The sequence below is a fragment of the Nerophis lumbriciformis genome, linkage group LG11 (genome assembly GCF_033978685.3).
Source record: "Nerophis lumbriciformis linkage group LG11, RoL_Nlum_v2.1, whole genome shotgun sequence".
NCBI classification, from domain to species: domain Eukaryota; kingdom Metazoa; phylum Chordata; class Actinopteri; order Syngnathiformes; family Syngnathidae; genus Nerophis; species Nerophis lumbriciformis.
In genome coordinates, this window is record NC_084558.2 from 51,314,575 (window position 1) to 51,337,256 (window position 22,682).

General features: G+C 40.7%; 1 protein-coding gene across 1 annotated transcript; it reads left to right on the top strand.

Annotated features, from left to right (window-relative positions):
* Window positions 1-12,621: 12,621 nt before the first annotated feature.
* On the top strand, window positions 12,622-13,890 carry LOC133610154 (beta-1,3-galactosyl-O-glycosyl-glycoprotein beta-1,6-N-acetylglucosaminyltransferase 4-like). Its single transcript, XM_061966240.1, has one exon. It carries the CDS (start codon window positions 12,622-12,624, stop codon window positions 13,888-13,890), a length of 1,269 nt encoding a protein of 422 aa, XP_061822224.1.
* The last annotated feature ends 8,792 nt before the right edge of the window (window positions 13,891-22,682 follow it).

Below are 22,682 nucleotides of genomic sequence, written 5' to 3' on the forward strand. Positions count from 1 at the left end.
ATGCTTTAGCCTTCCTCCTATCCTCAAAAGTCCCTTTTCATCCATGTAAGGGTCCAGCTTTCTTAGGGGACTGTCTTTTGGAATGTTTTTCCTAGCAGCCAAGCAGTCGAGCTCAGTTCTGTAAGTCTCTTTTTGTACACAACTAATTATGAGAGTCTCTGCTTTTGATAGTTGTTGTGCTGTACAGGGTTTAGTGATATCGCCGTTTGTGACTGATGTTCTTTTACATTCCAGCATGTTGGTTATGGAAGCGATAGCCCGTACTAGTGACTTCCATGTGGAAAATCGCCCAAACCAATGAGATCCCAGCTTAGAATGAGGAATGGAGAGTGCTGTAGCATGGGAACGTACCTCGCTGTCAGTGTCTGGGTCGACGAGCTTGTGATGTTCCATTTCAGAGCTGGGAACTTCATCAGGCAAATACAGAAAGGTGGGTCCTGTCAGCCATGTAGTGTTCGTTAGCTCCATTGCAGGAACTGATCGTGTAGCATGATCTGCTGGGTTTTGAGCTGTGTGGACGTAGTGCCACTGATCTGGTTTGGTTGACCTTCTGATTTGCTGCACCCTGTTGCAGACGTACACGTAGAATCGCCTGGTCTGGTTGTAGATGTATCCCAGGACGACTCTGCTGTCTGTGTAGAAATGCATTGTGTCAATACAAATGTCCAGCTCTCTCTGTACCAATTCTGCCATTTCCACTGCGAGTACAACAGCTCCCAATTCCAGTCTTGGAATAGTGTGGGCGGATGGAGGTGCTAGTTTCGCCTTTCCCAGGACAAAACCGACGTGGCACCCTCCATCGCTGTCAATTACTTTGAGGTAGCCTACGGCAGCGATAGCCTTTACTGAAGCGTCAGAGAAAAAATGAAGTTCTCTCTTCTGTGCGGTAGACAAGGTGGTAGGTGAGTACGCTCTAGGTATCCTGATGTCCTGTAGATCTTGTAATGAATCTTTCCACATCTTCCATTCAGCTTCCTTTGTCTTCGGTAGAGGGGCGTCCCAGTCGAGGGTTTTGTCGCAGGCCAGTTCTCGGAGTAGAAACTTCCCTTGAATGACGACTGGAGCTACAAGACCGAGAGGGTCGAACAAGCTGTTCACTACTGCTAGAGCACCTCTACGGGTGTAGGGTTTCTCTGTGGCTATTGTTTTGTAGGTGAAGATGTCATGCTTTAGCTCCCAGCTGAGTCCCAAACTGCGTTGGACGAGAGTGGAGTTGTCGTCGAAATCTAAGTTTTGCAATCCTCCTGCATGATCTTCCTGAGAGAAGGCTTTTAGCACATGCGAGCAGTTGGATGCTATCTTGTGGAGTCTCAGGTTTGAAGCAGCCAACATCTCCTGTGTCCTTGTCAGCAGGTCGATGGCTTCCGGGGCTGAGGGTAGCGACGTGAGTCCGTCGTCGACGTAGAAGTCGCGTTCCACAAAGTGTTTGGCATCCATCCCGTGTTCCTCTGCTCCATGTTCTGCTGCACGGTAAAGCCCGTAGATGGCTACTGCTGGGGAGGGTGAGTTACCGAAGATATGGACTTTCATGCGGTACTCCACAATCTCTTGGCCGGGGTCGTTTTCTTTAAACCACAAGAAGCGCAAAAAGTCTCTGTTGTCTTTGCGAACGACAAAGCTGTGGAACATTTGTTCAATGTCTGCTATTACAGCAACAGTCTCTCTTCTGAAGCGCAGCAACACGCCTAGCAAACTGTTGTTTAGATCCGGCCCAGTAAGTAGTACGTCATTCAAGGATATGCCATGATGTTGAGCACTGGAGTCGAAGACGACCCTGATCTTGTCCGGCTTCTGGGGATGATAGACACCAAAAATAGGTAAGTACCAGCACTCACCTCCTTCCTCTAGTGGCGGTGCCAACTCAGCATGGTTGCGATCAAAGATGTTCTGCATGAAGGCAAAGAAGTCATCCTTCATCTTTGGCTTTCTTTCAAAGGTGCGACGAAGAGTGGTAAGTCTGCTGAGTACTTGTTCTCTATTGTTTGGGAGTCGTTGACGGGGAGATCTGAATGGAAGCGGTGCCACCCAGCTGTTGGTGTCATCCATTGTCATCTCTCTGTCCATGAAATCCAGGAACATTCGGTCCTCGATGGAAAGTCCTACTTGATCATCATCATTAGTGCTCTGGAAGATCGTGTTGCCCAAGTTGCTGTCATCCAGGACAGGGATGCTGAATTTAAGGCTGCGAGAAGAAGTTGCATTGTGTACTTTGGAGCTGAACCTTTCCTTGACCTGAAGCTGGTTGGGACATGGAGTGAGGAGAGATGGTCTTCCATTTTCAAGCACACTGGTACGGTAAGAAGTCACAGCTGCCGCTTGGTGGGCTGACCCAAGACACACATCCCCTACAACGACCCAGCCAAGATCCAGTCGTTGGGCGAAGGGGGCACTATGAGGGCCGTTACGCTGCTCTCTGACTTTATGGACCTGAAGGACGTCGCATCCAAGAAGTATTAGTATCTGGGCTTCAGCGTCCAGACGTGGGATCATGTGAGCAATTGACTTCAAGTGGGTGTGGTGTCGTGCGACCGCAGGAGTCGGGATCTCGGACCGGTCGTCTGGCATGTGGTTACATTCTATGAGTGTTGGAAGCACCACACTGGTTTTCCCATCCAAAGACTCTGCGATGAACCCAGTGGCTCTCCTTCCGGATGTCTCCGTGACTCCTGCACGTGTCCGGAGAGTGTAAGGTGAGTCTGAACCTTTGATTTGGAAGAGGTCAAAGAATTCAGACCTCGCCAGGGATCTGTTGCTCTGGTCATCTAGGAGGATGTACACGTTAGTAGCTCTGTCTGGGTGTGTTTTGGGATAAACCTTAACAAGGCATATCTTGGAACAGGAACGGAGGCTTTGCCCTTTGCCGCAGACTTCTGTACATTTCGAGGTGACTGCTGGTCCAGGCGCTTTCTCTTCACTCTCCCCGCCATACTGTGAGGGGGGGTCCTTGTTCTCTTTATCCCACGGTGGAGGTCCAGGGTGAAGTGCAGCTACATGGTCGTCGGTCTCACATTCGCTACACTTGAGAGCCATCTTACAGTTCCTCGCCAGGTGGGTCGTGGAGGAGCAACACTTGAAGCAGACTCCATTGTCTTTTAGAAAGGCTCTGCGCTCTTCAAGTGGTTTGCTTCGAAAACCACGGCATTTCTTCAGAGCATGGGGTTTCTGATGTATGGGACACTGTCTCCCGACATCGTCGAGCTTGTAACTTGCACTGAACATTTGAGAAGTTGAGTTTCCTTCGACATCTGTCTTGTGGGTAGATACTTGTCGTTTAGCGTATCTTGTCCCTCTTTCAAACTGTTCATGCTTTGGGGACTGATTTGATGTTTTCAACGGAGTTAGAGTGAGGGAAAAACTGCGGTCGTTTCTTCTACGTGAAGTCGGTGAAGTAGGCAAAAGGGGGAAAGGAAACATTGTACTGCTCCTTGTACTGAGAACCCTTAGCCAACCATTTTTCTTGCAGACCGTGTGGCAGCTTTTCAACAATGGGGTTCACACCCCTGGCTGTGTCCAGGTATGAGAGCCCTTGCAGGTAGCCTTCAGACTTAGCAGCGTTTAACTCTGAGAGCAGGTCTCCAAGTTCCCTTAATTTTGTAGGTTCTTTGTTGGACAGCTTCGGAAAATCCTCTAGTCTTTTGAAGAGGGATCTCTCTATCACCTCTGGGGAGCCGTAGCATTCTTCTAGGCGTTCCCAGACAAGTTGTAGACCTACAGCAGGGTTGGTGACATGGATGAAGCGAATCCTTCTGACATGCTCCGAGGACTCTCTTCCTAGCCACTTTGTTAAAAGGTCGAGTTCCTCACTGGCACTTAAGTTGAGTTCTCTAGTTGCGTTGATGTAAGAGGACTTCCATGCCCAGTAGTTTTCCGGGTGGTCGTTGAACTGGGTGAGACCGGAGCTCACAAGTTCCCGGCGCACAAAATATCTTGCAATGTCGCTCATGGCAGTCATGTCTTTTGGATTTGACTGCAGTGGGTTTCTGAGAGGAGGATAATATGAATGGACAGGCGAGAACTGACGAGGTGGGACCGTGTCAGGGAATTCTCGATGTACTGCAGGTACCGACGTTGTGGGTTGCTGTGTAGCAACTGCTGTTGGCCTCCCAGTTTGTTGTGTAGGAGCAGTAATTGTCAACTTTTTGGGTAGTTGAGCTGTAGCTGGCAGTTGAGGAGCTTGGGGAGTATATGTTTCGAGTGTAGGGGGCTCTCCATAGCTAGATTGTCGCTTTGTGTGTTGTTCAACATAGTCGTGTGTGCGTTGGTTGCTATCGCTAGCCAATCCAAAGTGGCTCATTCTACTTCCTTCACGGCTCTCAAGCTCAGCTGCTTCTTCGAGGAATTGTGTTTCAGCTAATGCTGCTTCTATCTCCTTCTCATCTTGTAGTGTTGATAACTCGGCTGCTATTCTGGCTTCTTTAGCCTTCAGTTCTGCTTCTCGGCGTCCGTAGGAAGCGCGTGCGCGCGCGCCTTCGAGTTTAGCGCGGGCCTTGATAGCAGCTTTGCTAGTTGAGGAAAGACTGGATCCTGCAGTCGTGGTGGAATGCAGGGAGGCAGCGTCGTGTCCACGGTCTCGTTCCGTGCTGGTCACGTCACCGTTGCCGATGTCTTGACTTGTTTCAGTGTTGTCCATTTTTTATTGCTTCTGTTGTTGAAGTGCCCGCCGTGAAGCTTGTCTTTTTACTATTCCGTCCTACGTGTCTGTGTCCGTGACGTAAACAAGTTGACAGATAGCTAACATGAAGATCCCAAGGAAAGAGAAGAAAGAGTCCAGGCCTGTAGACGTTCTTTATATTGTGGGAAAGCGGACCCATGGAGCTGGAGGCCACGCCCCCTCCAGCTCCGCCTGAATTTCGGGAGATTTTTGGGAGAAAATTTGTCCCGGGAGGTTTTCGGGAGAGGCGCTGAATTTCGGGAGTCTCCCGGAAAATCCGGGAGGGTTGGCAAGTATGATGGATGGCATCACGTCCGCCCTGAGATGGGTAGGTTGTGAGTTCAAACCCCGGCCGAGTCACACCAAAGACTATGAAAATGGGAGCCATTACCTCCCTGCTTGGCACTCAGCATCAAGGGTTGGAATTGGGGGTTAAATCCCCAAAAATGATTCCCGGGCGCGGCCACTGCTGCTGCCCACTGCTCCCCTCACCTCCCAGGGGGTGATCAATGGTGATGGGTCAAATGCAGAGAATAATTTCGCCGCACCTAGTGTGTGTGTGACAATCATTGCTACTTTAACTTTAACTGACTTTTTGGTTACTGTAGACTATACACACCTTTGTATGATTGTTGTTACATTTTTCTGGCTAGCACAAAGGTGCCGTGCCTATTGCCACACCTTCCTATCCTTTGTCAAGTTTTGTCTGCCGCTGAGAGTAGTTAACTGTCTTAGCGCTCATGGCTCACTCCAGGTGTATTTAATTTGTCTCCGGGAGTCAAAAGAGAAGATTATTGTGTCTACACACAGGTAGGATCTTTGCTTTTCCCTCTTTTTGCTGTGTTTTATTACTGTGGTATTGAACGTAAGTGTATACGCCTAAAATATGCCATGTACGTGCTTCTGTTATGATCGAGGCAGGGCCGCACCGGTCTAACTCGGGGCCCTAATCAGAATTGTGTTTTGAGACCCAGCTCCCCATTACAATTTTTCCCACATTTTTTAAAGTATATGTATAACCACTTTTTATGATTTCATTTTTTTTTTATTTGATGCATGTTTTTACTAAAACCAATTATTTTGAAATAAAATGTTCAATAAAAATGTTTAACCGCAAAATAAAAAATGGTAACAAACTATATATATATATATATATATATATATATATATATATATATATATATACACATACATATATATATAATATATGTATGATATAATAATATAATAAAAGTATGTGAATATTTGACTCATACCTTGTTTACTTCCTGTCATGTCTGTGTAATCATGTTTTGTTTTAAGTCATGTTTTGTTTAGTTTCTGGCTTTTCACTCCCTTGTCTTGTTTGCATGATTACCCATTAGTTTCACCTGTTCCACGTTTGGACTCATTGTGCACTCTTGTTTGTCACCATAGCAACCATTAGTTTTCACCTGTCACGTCACGCACCTGTTTCACGTTTTGAGTCATGCACCTGCTTTCACTAATCATGTCCATAGTATTTAAGTTCATTCATTTTCTGTTGTTCGTCCTGACGACATCCCCGCATTTATGCCCCCTGTCACACTCTGTCCATCTCTGCGCACTTCATGTCCATGCCAAGTAAGTTTGTTTATTATTGCCACAGTTAGTGTTTTTTGTTGTTCATAGTTTTTTGCCCCCGTGCAAGTCTTTTGTTTTCGTTAGTCAAGTTTGTGCATCCGCCCTGAGCGCGCTTTTTGTTCCTTTGAGTGTTATTATTAAAAATTTATTTACCTTCACGCCATGACCAGTCCAATTCACTTGCACCTCGGGAGAACAAACCGAGCCTTAGTCCTAGTCATGACACTTCCGTGACGATCTTCTTAACGTTTTGTAATCAATCCAAAAAAATCAAATAGCTAAAATGCAGCAAACACAGATAAGTGTACTACATTTTTCCCATTATGCACTCTAATGGATTTTTTTTTTTTAGGGTGTTTGGACATTTTTCATAATGTTCACAAAGTTCAGTGAGCAGGTTGTGTTATGTGTTGTGTTGTGTTGGTTTCATTATCTATTTATTTTTTTGCACCATGACTTGGGAAGGTCATTTGTATCGGGTCGTATAAGTGAATGCTGTGCAATGATCAAAAAGTACTTTCAACAGCCATCGATCTAATTTACTTGCACTTGGGTCGCGGGTCGGAGTTTGGACACCGCTGGCCTGAGCCCATTGCCGGGACGCGAGGGCCCCCGAGGGCCCCCGAGAAGGCTGCCAAAAACATCTGTTTCCGTATGTAGTCGTAGTAAAGTTTTCCACTACTTGTGGCTGTAACGACAATATCAAACGAACAGAAGAAGTCTGGAGCTGAGCTAATACAGAAGTTTCTTAAATGCAAAAAATGATGACTAAAGTGATGAATTTACACTTACATTTTGTTGGCGGTTTATTTAAGAAACATATTTATTATCATTCCTTACTAATTTAGGTAGAAAATTGCACCGGTTGCCGACCAGCCTCCTATTTAGTACATTGTTACGCACTGGTTGGGAAATGACCAAATTTCAATGGTCAAATCAACGTCACAAACTGACATTGAATAAACGTCGTCAAAAAGCATGCGAGTTGAATTCCTGTCCTGGGCCCTTATTTTGTAGGTTCCCTTCCTCGTGCCGTGCGCAGACGTGCACACCTTCACCGGTTGTCAACCAGCCTGCGATTTAGTTCATTGTGAAGCACTGTGCTGTGTTGCCTAATGTTCGGCTTTGCATTTTTTTCCCTTAGACAAAATAAATTCCGCCTATTGTGCCTTTAATTGTTGCACTCGCCTTCTTTTGTTTCTTTTCGACTCTCTGTGGTGTTTTCCTCCACTCCCTCGCCAGTGCTCACATGCCTGCACTTGTCACAGAGTTACCAGACCAGATTTAACACATTTCATCAGAACCGAAGGACAAAAGAGGCAATTACCGTATTTTTCGGACTATAAGTCGCAGTTTTTTTCATAGTTTGGCCGGGCTCCAGTGCGACTTACAGGTAAAAGCCAGTAAATTAGAATATTTTGAAAAAATTGATTTATTTCAGTAATTGCATTCAAAAGGTGTAACTTGTACATTATATTTATTCATTGCACACAGACTGATGCATTCAAATGTTTATTTCATTTAATTTTGATGATTTGAAGTGGCAACAAATGAAAATCCACAATTCCGTGTGTCACAAAATTAGAATATTACTTAAGGCTAATACAAAAAAGGGATTTTTAGAAATGTTGGCCAACTGAAAAGTATGAAAATGAAAAATATGAGCATGTACAATACTCAATACTTGGTTGGAGCTCCTTTTGCCTCAATTACTGCGTTAATGCGGCGTGGCATGGAGTCGATGAGTTTCTGGCACTGCTCAGGTGTTATGAGAGCCCAGGTTGCTCTGATAGTGGCCTTCAACTCTTCTGCGTTTTTGGGTCTGGCATTCTGCATCTTCCTTTTCACAATACCCCACAGATTTTCTATGGGGCTAAGGTCAGGGGAGTTGGCGGGCCAATTTAGAACAGAAATACCATGGTCCGTAAACCAGGCACGGGTAGATTTTGCGCTGTGTGCAGGCGCCAAGTCCTGTTGGAACTTGAAATCTCCATCTCCATAGAGCAGGTCAGCAGCAGGAAGCATGAAGTGCTCCAAAACTTGCTGGTAGACGGCTGCGTTGACCCTGGATCTCAGGAAACAGAGTGGACCGACACCAGCAGATGACATGGCACCCCAAACCATCACCCAACCATGCAAATTTTGCATTTCCTTTGGAAATCGAGGTCCCAGAGTCTGGAGGAAGACAGGAAAGGCACAGGATCCACGTTGCCTGAAGTCTAGTGTAAAGTTTCCACCATCAGTGATGGTTTGGGGTGCCATGTCATCTGCTGGTGTCGGTCCACTCTGTTTCCTGAGATCCAGGGTCAACGCAGCCGTCTACCAGCAAGTTTTAGAGCACTTCATGCTTCCTGCTGCTGACCTGCTCTATGGAGATGGAGATTTCAAGTTCCAACAGGACTTGGCGCCTGCACACAGCGCAAAATCTACCCGTGCCTGGTTTACGGACCATAGTATTTCTGTTCTAAATTGGCCCGCCAACTCCCCTGACCTTAGCCCCATAGAAAATTTGTGGGGTATTGTGAAAAGGAAGATGCAGAATGCCAGACCCAAAAACGCAGAAGAGTTGAAGGCCACTATCAGAGCAACCTGGGCTCTCATAACACCTGAGCAGTGCCAGAAACTCATCGACTCCATGCCACGCCGCATTAACGCAGTAATTGAGGCAAAAGGAGCTCCAACCAAGTATTGAGTATTGTACATGCTCATATTTTTCATTTTCATACTTTTCAGTTGGCCAACATTTCTAAAAATCCCTTTTTTGTATTAGCCTTAAGTAATATTCTAATTTTGTGACACACGGAATTTTGGATTTTCATTTGTTGCCACTTCAAATCATCAAAATTAAATGAAATAAACATTTGAATGCATCAGTCTGTGTGCAATGAATAAATATAATGTACAAGTTACACCTTTTGAATGCAATTACTGAAATAAATCAAGTTTTTCAAAATATTCTAATTTACTGGCTTTTACCTGTATATATGTTTTTTTCTTTTTTTTATTATGCATTTTCGGCAGGTGCGACTTATACTCCGAAAAATACGGTAGTTGGTCCTAGTTAAAGTTAATCTGTTGTCATTTCATTTCGTCATCAGAAAGTGAAAGAGCCACCTGAGGGCACTTAAGTGACAAGTTTACTTGGAGATGTGTCAGAGTTTGTTGGTGACGAACCCCAAGATGCAGAGATGACGGCAGGCATTGAGCGAGAAAAAACATGATTTAATTAAACACTATGGCAAAAAAACAAACAAAAGGGTACAAACAAAAGGCGCGCACAAGGCGGAGAACAAACTTGGCTATGAACTAGAGATGCGCGGTTTGCGGACACAACCGCGGAGTCCGCGGATTATCCGCGGATCGGGCGGTTGAAAAAAAAAAAAAAAAAGATTTTATCCGCGGGTCGGGTCGGGCGGTTGAAATAAAAAAAAATTAGATTTTAAATAGATTCAGGCGGGTGGCAGTTAAACCAATTGGGAAATATATATACATAGTTAAATGTTGTTACCCACATACGAAAAACGAGCAGGCACCTGCAGCATATGCCACAACAGAAGAAGAAAAAAAAAAGAGATGGACACTTTTACAGAGCGGAGAAGGGACGCCTCGCCGGGGTCCGGGACCGGGGCCCCTTCCCCCGAGAGGGCCCCACCGGGAGCCGTAGCTGAGGCGATCCGCGAGAAGGGCCCGACGCACGTCCAGGGTCACCACTGCGCCCACCGCACCGACACCCCGCCTCGTCCGCCTTCGCCGCGGCCGGCGTCACGCGCAGCAGGTAAGCAGCTTACCTGCCCGCCACCCCCGTGGCCGGGGGCTCGTAACAGGGGTCACTCCGCGCGCTCCGCCCGCGCAGCTTACCTGCCCGCCACCCCCGTTGCCGGGGTCGCGTAACAGGGGTCACTCCGCGCGCAGTGCGCTCACGAAAGGGGTGGGGCTCACCCTGGTGAGCCGAGTGGGCCACTTTTGGTAAGCAGAACTGGCGCTGCGGGATGAACCGAACGCCGGGTTAAGGCGCCCGATGCCGACGCTCATCAGACCCCAGAAAAGGTGTTGGTTGATATAGACAGCAGGACGGTGGCCATGGACGTCGGAACCCGCTAAGGAGTGTGTAACAACCCACCTGCCGAATCAACTAGCCCTGAAAATGGATGGCGCTGGAGCGTCGGGCCCATACCCGGCCGTCGCCGGGCAGCGAGAGCCGCGAGGGCTAGGCCGCGACGAGTAGGATGGCCGCCGCGGTGCGCGCTGAAGCCTCGGGCGCGAGCCCGGGTGGAGCCGCCGCGGGTGCGAGGGACATCGCACCTCCACGCGCTTGGAGGTGCGCTCAGCGCGGCTCCCAGATGATTGCGCACTGGTGTGCGTCTGGACCGTGACAGCGCGGCACACATTGAATGTCTCTGCTGCATTGGATCAGTCTCCTTTCTTTAACAGGCAAAAGCTTTATAACCTCACAACCTACTCAGTGGCCTAGTGGTTAGAGTGTCCGCCCTGAGATCGGTAGGTTGTGGGTTCAAACCCCGGCCGAGTCATACCAAAGACTATAAAAATGGGACCCATTACCTCCCTGCTTGGCACTCAGTATCAAGGGTTGGAATTGGGGGTTAAATCACCAAAAATGATTCCCGGGCGCGGCCACCGCTGCTGCCCACTGCTCCCCTCACCTCCCAGGGGGTGATCAAGGGTGATGGGTTAAATGCAGAGAATAATTTCGCCACACCTAGTGTGTGTGTGACAATCATTGGTACTTTAACTTTTAACTTTAACTTTAATGCCTTGCATCGTCTATATTAGATATATAACAACGGGCGGGTGGCGGATGGCGGGCGGGTGCGGTTTTGATTAAATGTTAGATCTGGTGGATGGCGGATGGTTGACGACTTTTGTGATGCGGTTGCGGATGAAATAATTGCCTATCCGCGCATCTCTACTATGAACTAAAATAGCACAAAAGCTAACTGTTGACAAGAAACAAAAACCCTTACTGTGACACGAAGGAACTATGACAAGAGCAGAGTGAAACAAAAGTAGACAGAGCTACAATGACAAGTATTATGACAGGTAGTAGTGAACATCAACAATGACAATAACCCAGCAGTGACTGGAGGGCAGGGCAGGTATAAATAGCAGCCGGCTGATTGACACCAGGTGTGGCCAGGTGCCAATCAGCCACAGCTGAGGGGAAGCAGCACTCAGGGAGACAATCAGGAAATGAAGACAAAATAAAAGCGCAGACAGAAAACTAAGACAAACGCAGAGGAAAAACTAAAACACAGTCAAACTGTCAGGGACAAGACTGACAAGATGAGCCTGTGGTTGGGTGGAAATGTTGGAGTTTTGTTTTGAAAAGTGTAACATACCGTCTTGCCGACAGTCCCAAGAGATATTACCCAGCAGGCACAAGACATTGGTACAACCTTCTCCTTTAAAACTGACTTTGGAACAACCTTGCAAAATTTCGCGCAAAATTTAAAATTGCACTTTAGTAAGCTAACCCGGCCGTATTGGCATGTGTTGCAATGTTAAGATTTCATCATTGATACATAAACTATCAGACTGCGTGGTCGGTAGTAGTGGCTTTCAGTAGGCCTTTAACTCCGAGTCAACATACTCAGGTTTTATTGAACAAACTCAGATCAGTTCAAAGTTTCCCTTTTTGGGGTAAATCCACTCAAATTTGAGGTTTAAAGCTCTGGGTTTGCTGAACCTTCCTGGTATGTAAATAATAAACACTGTGATGTAAAACTTTCCAATCGGGTGTTGCTGACACACCAGACCATCCATCCATCCATCCATCTTCTTCCGCTTATCCGAGGTCGGGTCGCGGGGGCAGCAGCTTAAGCATGGATGCCCAGACTTCCCTCTCCCCAGCCACTTCGTCCAGCTCCTCCCGGGGGATCCCGAGGCGTTCCCAGGCCAGCCGGGAGAGATAGTCTTCCCAGCGTGTCCTGGGTCTTCCCCGTGGCCTCCTACCGGTCGGACGTGCCCGAAACACCTTCCTAGGGAGGCGTTCGGGTGGCATCCTGACCAGATGCCCGAACCACCTCATCTGGCTCCTCTCCATGTGGAGGAGCAGCGGCTTTACTTTGAGCTCCCCCCGAATGACAGAGCTTCTCACCCTATCTCTAAGGGAGAGCCCCGCCACTCGGCGGAGGAAACTCATTTCGGCCGCTTGTACCCGTGATCTTGTCCTTTCGGTCATGACCCAAAGCTCATGACCATAGGTGAGGATGGGAACGTAGATCGACCGGTAAATCGAGAGCGTCACCAAATTCTGCTAAAACCTACAAATTTACAAAAGTCCACAGAGTCTACTTCATTTTTTCTTTCGCTTCCTTTGACTCACATGTTTGACTCTGCTTCCTCACAGCATGACCGTGGGAAGTTCTCTGGTGAACAAAAGGGCATTTGTCGCCAGTCTGGCATTGATGCTGCTGGCGGTCCTGTGCATCTGCAGCTACCTGCCTCACCATCCACATCGCCTCTTAGTGCCGCTGCCACGCCACACCCCGACGTTCTTTCACAAGTACAATGTGAGCTGCTCTGCCGTGTACGACCTGGACCCGGTGGAGCTGGAGAAGTCGCTGGTGATCAGAAGTAAGGACACGATGGACCCGGATGAAACGCTGCACAACCTCACGGCCGACTGCTCGCACTTCCTTCAGGTCAGAGGCTACAAAGACGTGTGCGCCACCGAGAAGGAGAGACACTTCCACCTGGCGTACTCGCTGGTGGTGCACAAGTATGCCTGGATGGTGGAGCGGCTGATCAGGGCGCTGTACTCGCCGAGTAACGTCTTCTGCATTCACTACGACCAAAAGTCCCCCGCTGTGTTTAGGTCGGCGATGGAAGGCATAGCTCGCTGCTTGCCCAACGTCTTCATCGCCTCCAAGCGCGAGTACGTCATTTACGCCGGCTTCACTCGCCTGAAAGCCGATATCAACTGCCTGTCCGACCTCCTGGAGGTGGACGTCCCCTGGAAGTACGTCATCAACCTCTGTGGGCAGGACTTCCCCCTGAAGACTAACATAGAGCTGGTGTCGGAGTTGGCCGGCCTGAACGGCGCCAACATGCTGGACACGTTCCGACCCAACAAGCGCAAGACGCGGAGGTTCTCCTTGCACTTCGAGCAGAAGGACTGGATGTCGCCACAGAGAACGAACCTGACCAAGAGCGCCCCGCCTCACGGCATCGAGATGTTTACTGGCAGCGCCTACTTCGTGCTCTCACGTGACTTTATTGTCTACATGAACGCCTCCGTCGTGGTCAAAGACTTTCTGGCCTGGTCAGAGGACACGTACTCGCCCGATGAACACTTCTGGGCCACGCTGGTGAGAATGCCAGGCATACCGGGCGAGGTGCCCAGGAGCGAGCCGGACATCACCGGCCTAATGAGCAAGACCCGTATGGTCAAGTGGGACTTCGAGGAGAAGAGGATCTACCCGCCCTGCACGGGGAAACACGTTCGCAACGTTTGCATCTTCGGCGCGGCCGAAGTGCGCTGGTTACTGGAGACCGGCCATTGGTTCGCCAACAAGTTTGACCCCCAAGTGGACCCGGTGGCCTACCAGTGCCTGGAGGAAATACTGCAGAAGAGACAAAGGTTCTTACAATCAAAAGAAACGTCCACTTGTGACTAATAGTTTTTTATCGAGTCCGCAGGCTTGTCATTCACATCGTTCGTCCCGCTGGGGTGAGTTTTCCCCATACTTGCCAACCCTCCCGGATTTTCCGGGAGACTCCCGAAATTCAGCACCTCTCCCGAAAACCTCCCGGAAGAAATGTTCTCCCGAAAATCTCCCGGAATTCAGCCGGACCTGAGTCCAGTGTGCGCACACAAGGAGACGAAGCAGAAGAACGAGACAATAGTCTAAGAGCGCAGGGGAGACACTTCTCCAGGGCCGATGTATGCTCGGGGCAATACCTTTCACCTTACCCGGTCTCCACAGCGGACGACTTTAGGGTGAATGATGAGTCCAGCGATTAGTTGCAAATCTTGCTTTATTGACCAATCCAACACAAAACCAACTAGTCCCTCCCCGCACTCACGCTACGCTCCCTCTCTTCTCTCGCCCACACACTCACTGACGTCACTCACCTCACATGCTGTCACCTATTAAAGGGCCACACACACACATACTCTACTCTCATAACACACAGTACAGTTAGTAGAACAACTGTGTTTTCATTACTGTGTATTTGATAGGTGCCATTGCCCCGGAATTGTATTGCATTGTACTTTCAAGTACAACAATGAGTAGATGAGTGTTATGTGTGTGTATATGTGTAAATAAATGAACACTGAAATTCAAGTATTTCTTTTATTTATATATATAATAAAATAAATAAATAAATATATATATATAGCTAGAATTCACTGAAAGTCAAGTATTTCATACACACATATATACAGGTAAAAGCCAGTAAATTAGAATATTTTGAAAAACTTGATTTATTTCAGTAATTGCATTCAAAAGGTGTAACTTGTACATTATATTTATTCATTGCACACAGACTGATGCATTCAAATGTTTATTTCATTTAATTTTGATGATTTGAAGTGGCAACAAATGAAAATCCAAAATTCCGTGTGTCACAAAATTAGAATATTACTTAAGGCTAATACAAAAAAGGGATTTTTAGAAATGTTGGCCAACTGAAAAGTATGAAAATGAAAAATATGAGCATGTACAATACTCAATACTTGGTTGGAGCTCCTTTTGCCTCAATTACTGCGTTAATGCGGCGTGGCATGGAGTCCATGAGTTTCTGGCACTGCTCAGGTGTTATGAGAGCCCAGGTTGCTCTGATAGTGGCCTTCAACTCTTCTGCGTTTTGGGGTCTGGCATTCTGCATCTTCCTTTTCACAATACCCCACAGATTTTCTATGGGGCTAAGGTCAGGGGAGTTGGCGGGCCAATTTAGAACAGAAATACCATGGTCCGTAAACCAGGCACGGGTAGATTTTGCGCTGTGTGCAGGTGCCAAGTCCTGTTGGAACTTGAAATCTCCATCTCCATAGAGCAGGTCAGCAGCAGGAAGCATGAAGTGCTCTAAAACTTGCTGGTAGACGGCTGCGTTGACCCTGGATCTCAGGAAACAGAGTGGACTGACACCAGCAGATGACATGGCACCCCAAACCATCACTGATGGTGGAAACTTTACACTAGACTTCAGGCAACGTGGATCCTGTGCCTCTCCTGTCTTCCTCCAGACTCTGGGACCTCGATTTCCAAAGGAAATGCAAAATTTGCATGGTTGGGTGATGGTTTGGGGTGCCATGTCATCTGCTGGTGTCGGTCCACTCTGTTTTCTGAGATCCAGGGTCAACGCAGCCGTCTACCAGCAAGTTTTAGAGCACTTCATGCTTCCTGCTGCTGACCTGCTCTATGGAGATGGAGATTTCAAGTTCCAACAGGACTTGGCGCCTGCACACAGCGCAAAATCTACCCGTGCCTGGTTTACGGACCATGGTATTTCTGTTCTAAATTGGCCCGCCAACTCCCCTGACCTTAGCCCCATAGAAAATCTGTGGGGTATTGTGAAAAGGAAGATGCAGAATGCCAGACCCAAAAACGCAGAAGAGTTGAAGGCCACTATCAGAGCAACCTGGGCTCTCATAACACCTGAGCAGTGCCAGAAACTCATCGACTCCATGCCACGCCGCATTAACGCAGTAATTGAGGCAAAAGGAGCTCCAACCAAGTATTGAGTATTGTACATGCTCATATTTTTCATTTTCATACTTTTCAGTTGGCCAACATTTCTAAAAATCCCTTTTTTGTATTAGCCTTAAGTAATATTCTAATTTTGTGACACACGGAATTTTGGATTTTCATTTGTTGCCACTTCAAATCATCAAAATTAAATGAAATAAACATTTGAATGCATCAGTCTGTGTGCAATGAATAAATATAATGTACAAGTTACACCTTTTGAATGCAATTACTGAAATAAATCAAGTTTTTCAAAATATTCTAATTTACTGGCTTTTACCTGTATATATGAATGAAATACTCCAGTTGGTGAATTCTAGCTGTAAATATACTCCTCCCCTCTTAACCACGCCCCCATCCACGCCCCCCGCCCCACCCCCGACCACGCCCCCACCTCCCGAAATCGGAGGTCTCAAGGTTGGCAAGTATGGTTTTTCCTTGCCCTTATGTGGGCTCTGTACCGAGGATGTCGTTGTGGCTTGTGCAGCCCTTTGAGACACTTGTGATTTAGGACTATATAAATAAACATTGATTGATTGATTGATTGATTGTACACCACAAAAGAAGTACAGGTGACTCCTTTGGTGTCCTACAGGGACCAATCCGCAGTCCACTGTGGATCTTCCCTCATTTACCCTAACCTTTCATTGGAACAAGGAAATAAAACCATATTTGGTAACTTGAGTTGTCAGGTTCAAACACTGATGACATCTATTAAACAGACAAAGAAGCCAGGAATTAAACAGAGACAGAATTAAATTTGGCTAAATTGAGGAGAAACGTCTGGGCTGTACTCTTGTGCAGTCTCACCACGCTCTGACGAAAGATTCTACGCCTCCTCTTTGTCACAGTTGTTGACGAACCCCAAGATGCAGAGATGGCGGCAGGCTTGGTACAGGAACACATTGTTTTAATGTTCAAAAATAAGAAGAGGAAAACCCGAACCAGAAACCAGGAAGCAGGAACAGGAGTCAGGATCCATACAGCAAACAACGACACAACACGACAATACTCCAACACCGAGTGGAGGACAAAGCAGGTTTAAATAGTATCTGGCTGATTGACACCAGGTGTGGCCCGGTGCCAATCAACCACAGCTGAGGGGGAAAAGCACGCAGGGAGACTATAGAAGAATAACCAAAATAAGAGTGCTGACAGGAAACAAAGACAAACGCAGAGGAAAAACTAAGACATAGTCAAACTGTCAGGGACAAGCCTGACACTCTTTTATTTGGGCTTTCCCTGATTACATGGCAACAGCTGTTTCTAAGGGAGGGGGGTCGTAAACAGCCATCGCCTTTGATTAAAAACAGTTGAAAGAAAAGGTCGTAAAACAGTTCAAAGAAGAGGTGCCTGGAGCTTGGGCAGGTCCTGCTTTCTCTCCGCTTTGTAGTTCTCGGGTCAAGACAAAAATCTTTCTGTGGATTACAATACATCAAAGAAACAGAACACCTTCATGTTGCTTCCCATCCCACACAGTGGACTTTTACAAGCCTTCTTCTTGGTAGGATCAAAGACAGCTTTTGTCCTCTCGCAGGGCGAGCTGAACTCAATGTAACAAATTAATGTAATCAATGTAATAAATTAAGTTGGATTTATTACCTGTAAAATCTCACGTGTTTATTGTTGTACGACTTCACAGCCACAACAAATAATAGTCATATATTTATTTTTTACATTTCTAATTGTATTACAACTGTATTCATATAAAAATATATTTTCTTTATTGTATTTTATTCTCTAACATTTTTGTAAGTGTTTTCTCATATTGTTACAAATAGATCTTAAAAAAGTTTACACATTCTTGCAAAATTGCACATGTATTTATTAATATTAATATTAATTAATATTGGGACTTTACTGCGTTTCAAAATCACAAAAAAACCCAGTTATTTAAAAAAATATATATTTGTATTGCAACTTTAATCATGTAAAAATATCATATGTCTGTTTTATTTGAAAAATTTACACATTTATATTACAAAATTAAACCTATTTTTTGTAAAATCGCGCATGTATTTATTGTAATATTACGACCTTAAAAAAAAATCATTTTTATGCTATTATTAATTTATTTATTTTTCAAAATTCTAGTTGTACTGCAACTTCATACATGTAAAAATGTCGTATTGTTTTATTTTGTTCCCTAATAAATTGCAACTTTTTTTAAAATTGTTACAATTTTATCTTATAAAATTTTACGTATTTATTTTTAAAATCGCACATGTATTTTTTGTAATATTACGACCTTAAAAAAAAAGTATGCTCTTATTAATGTATGTATTTTTCAGAATTCTAGTTGCATTGCAACTTTATTAATGTGAAAATATCTTATTTTTTATTTTATTCTCTAATAAATTGCAATTTTTTTATTATATTGTTACAAATTTATCTTATTACATTTAACTTATTTCTTTTTAAAACCGCACTTGTATTTATTGTAATATTACGACCTTAAAAAATCATTTCTATGCTATTATTAATTTATTTATTTTTCAAAATTGTAGTTGTACTGCAACTTTATTAATGTAAAAAAATCAATTTTTTTTTATTTTGTTCCCTAATAAATTGCAACTTTTTTTTATATCGTGACAATTTTATCTTATAAAATTTTACGTATTTCTTTTTAAAATCGCACATGTATTTTTTTAAATATTACGACCTTAAAAATGATTTTCATGCCATTATTAATTTATGTATTTTTCATAATTCTAGTTGTGTTGCAACTTTATTAATGTGAAAATATCTTATTTTTTATTTTATCCTCTAATAAATTGCAATTTTTTTATTATATTGTTACAAATGTATACATTTAATGTATTTCTTTTTAAAATCGCACTTGTTTTCATTGTAATGTTACGACCTTAAAAAAAAAATCATTTTTATGCTATTATTAATGTATTTATTTTTCTAAATTCTAGTTGTACTGCAACTTTATTAATGTAAAAATGTCATATTTTTTTATTTTATTCCCTAATAAATTGCAACTTTTTTTATATTGTTACAATTTTACCTTTTAAAATGTTATGTATTTCTTTTTAAAATCGCACATGTATTTTTTGTAATATTACGACCTTAAAAAAATCATTTTTATGCTATTATTAAATGTATGTGTTTTTCAGAATTCTAATTGTATTGTAACTTTATTCATGTGAAAATATCTTATTTTTTATTTTATTCTATAATAAATTGCAATTTTTTATTATATTGTTACAAATTTGTCTTATTGCATTCAACTTATTTCATTTTAAAATCCCACATGTATTTATTGTAATATTACGACCTGTAAAAAAATCATTTGTATGCTATTATTAATGTATTTATTTTTCAAAATTCTAGTTGTATTACAACTTTATTCATGTGAAAATATCAGATTTTTTATTTTATTCTCTAATAAATTGCAATTTTTTTTATTATATTGTTACAAATGTATCTTATTACATTTAACTTGTTTCTTTTTAAAATCGCACATGTATTTATTGTAATATTACGACCTTAAAAAAATAATTTTCATGCTATTATTAATTTATTTATTTTTCAAAATTCTAGTTGTACTGCAACTTCATTAATGTAAAAATGTCATATTTTTTTATTTTATTCCCTAATAAATTGCAACTTTTTTTATATTGTTACAATTTTACCTTTTAAAATGTTATGTATTTCTTTTTAAAATCGCACATGTATTTTTTGTAATATTACGACCTTAAAAAATCCTTTTTATGCTATTATTAATGTATGTGTTTTTCAGAATTCTAATTGTATTGCAACTTTATTAATGTGAAAATATATTATTTTTTATTTTATTCTCTAATAAATTGCAATTTTTTTTATTATATTGCTACAAATGTATCTTATTACATTTAACTTATTTCTTTTTAAAACCACACTTGTATTTATTGTAATATTACGACCTTAAAAAAATCATTTTTATGCTATTATTAATTTATTTATTTTTCAAAATTCTAGTTGTACTGCAACTTTATTAATGTAAAAAAATCAAATTTTTTTGTTTTATTCCCTAATAAATTGCAACTTTTTTTTAATATCATGACAATTTTATTTTATAAAATTTTACCTATTTCTTTTTAAAATCGCACATGTATTTTTTTAAATATCACGACCTTAAAAAATATTTTTATGCCATTATTAATTTATGTATTTTTCAGAATTCTAGTTGTATTGCAACTTTATTCATGTGAAAATATCTTGTTTTTTATTTTATCCTCTAATAAATTGCTTTTTTTTTTTTTATTATATTGTTACAAATGTATCTTATTACATTTAATGTGTTTCTTTTTAAAACCGCACTTGTATTTATTGTAATGTTACGACCTTAAAAAAAAAATCATTTTTATACTAATATAAATGTATTTATTTTTCAAAATTGTAGTTGTACAGCAACTTTATTAATGTAAAAATGTAATATTTTTTTGTTTTATTCCCTAATAAATTGCAACTTTTTTTTATATTGTTACAATTTTACCTTTTAAAATGTTATGTATTTCTTTTTAAAATTGCACATGTATTTTTTGTAATATTACAACCTTAAAAAAATCATTTTTATGCTATTATTAATTAATGTATTTTTCCGAATTCTAATTGTATTGTAACTTTATTAATGTGAAAATATCTTATTTTTTATTTTATTCTATAATAAATTGCAATTTTTTATTGTATTGTTACAAATGTGTCTTATTGCATTTAATTTATTTCATTTTAAAATCCCACATGTATTTATTGTAATATTACGACCTTTAAAACATAATTTTTATGCTATTATTAATTTTTTTATTTTTCAAAATTCTAGTTGTATTACAACTTTATTCATGTGAAAATATCAGATTTTTTATTTTATTCTATAATAAATTGCAATTTTTTATTATATTGTTACAAATGTGTCTTATTGCATTTAATTTATTTCATTTTAAAATCCCACATGTATTTATTGTAATATTACGACCTTTAAAACATAATTTGTATGCTATTATTAATTTTTTTATTTTTCAAAATTCTAGTTGTATTACAACTTTATTCATGTGAAAATATCAGATTTTTTATTTTATTCTCTAATAAATTGCAATTTTTTTATTGTATTGTTACAAATGTATCTTATTACATTTAACTTGGTTTTTTTAAATCGCACATGTATTTATTGTAATATTACGACCTTAAAAAAATAATTTTCATGCTATCATAGATTTATTTATTTTTCAAAATTCTAGTTGTACTGCAACTTTATTTATGTAAAAATGTCATATATTTTTTATTTTATTCCCTAATAAATTGCAACTTTTTAAAAATATTGTTACAAATTGTATCTTATAAAATTTTACGTATTTCTTTTTAAAATCGCACATGTATTTTTTGTAATATTACGACCTTAAAAAAAAATCATTTTTATGCTATCATTAATTTATGTATTTTTCAGAATTCTAATTGTATTGTAACTTTATTAATGTGAAAATATCTTATTTTTTTATTTTATTCTCTAATAAATTGCTTTTTTTAAATCATATTGTTACAAATGTATCTTATTACATTTAACGTATTTCTTTTTGAAATCACACATGTATTTATTGTAATATTACGACCTTTAAAAAAATCATTTTTATGCTATTATTTATTTATTTATTTTTCAAAATTCTAGTTGTATTACAACTTTATTCATGTGAAAATATCTGATTTTTTATTTTATTCTCTAATAAATTGCAATTTTTTTTTATTTTATTGTTGCAAATGTATCTTATTACATTTAACTTGTTTCTTTTTAAAATCGCACATGTATTTATTGTAATATTACGACCTTAAAAAAATAATTTTCATGCTATTATTAATTAATTAATTTTTAAAAATCCTAGTTGTACTGCAACTTTATTCATATAAAAATGTCATATATTTTTTATTTTATTCCCTAATAAATTGCAACTTTTTTAAAATATTGTTACAAATTGTATCTTATAAAATGTTACGTATTTCTTTTTAAAATCGCAGATGTATTTTTTGTAATATTACGACCTTAAAAAAAATCATTTTTATGCTATCATTAATTTATGTATTTTTCAGAATTCTAATTGTATTGTAACTTTATTAATGTGAAAATATCTTATTTTTTATTTTATTCTATAATAAATTGCAATTTTTTTTATCATATTGTTACAAATGTATCTTATTACATTTAACTTATTTCTTTTTGAAATCACACATGTATTTTTTTTTAATATTACGACCTTAAAAAATATTTTTTATGCTATTATTAATTTATATATTTTTCAGAATTCTAGTTGTATTGCAACTATATTCATGTGAAAATATCTTCTTTTTTGTTTTATTCTCTAATAAATTGCAATTTTTTTATTATATTGTTACAAATTGATCTTATTGCATTTAACTTATTTCTTTTTGAAATCACACATATATTTATTGTGTTATTATGACCTTGAAAAAAAATAATTGTATGCTATTATTAATTTATGTATTTTTCAGAATTCTATTTCATTGCAACTTAATTAATGTGAAAATATCTTTTTTTTTAATTCTCTAATAAATTGCAATTTTTAATGATATTGTTACAAATTTATCTTATTGCATTTGACTTATTTCTTTTTAAAATCACACTTGTATTTATTGTAATATTACGACCTTAAAAAATAGTTTTTATGCTATTATTAATTTATTTATTTTTCAAAATTTTAGTTGTACTGCAACTTTACTCATGT

What these genes read in the sequence shown, in the direction of transcription:
- LOC133610154 (XM_061966240.1), top strand. Translation starts at nt 12,622, where the DNA reads ATGACCGTGGGAAGTTCTCTGGTGAACAAAAGGGCATTTGTCGCCAGT.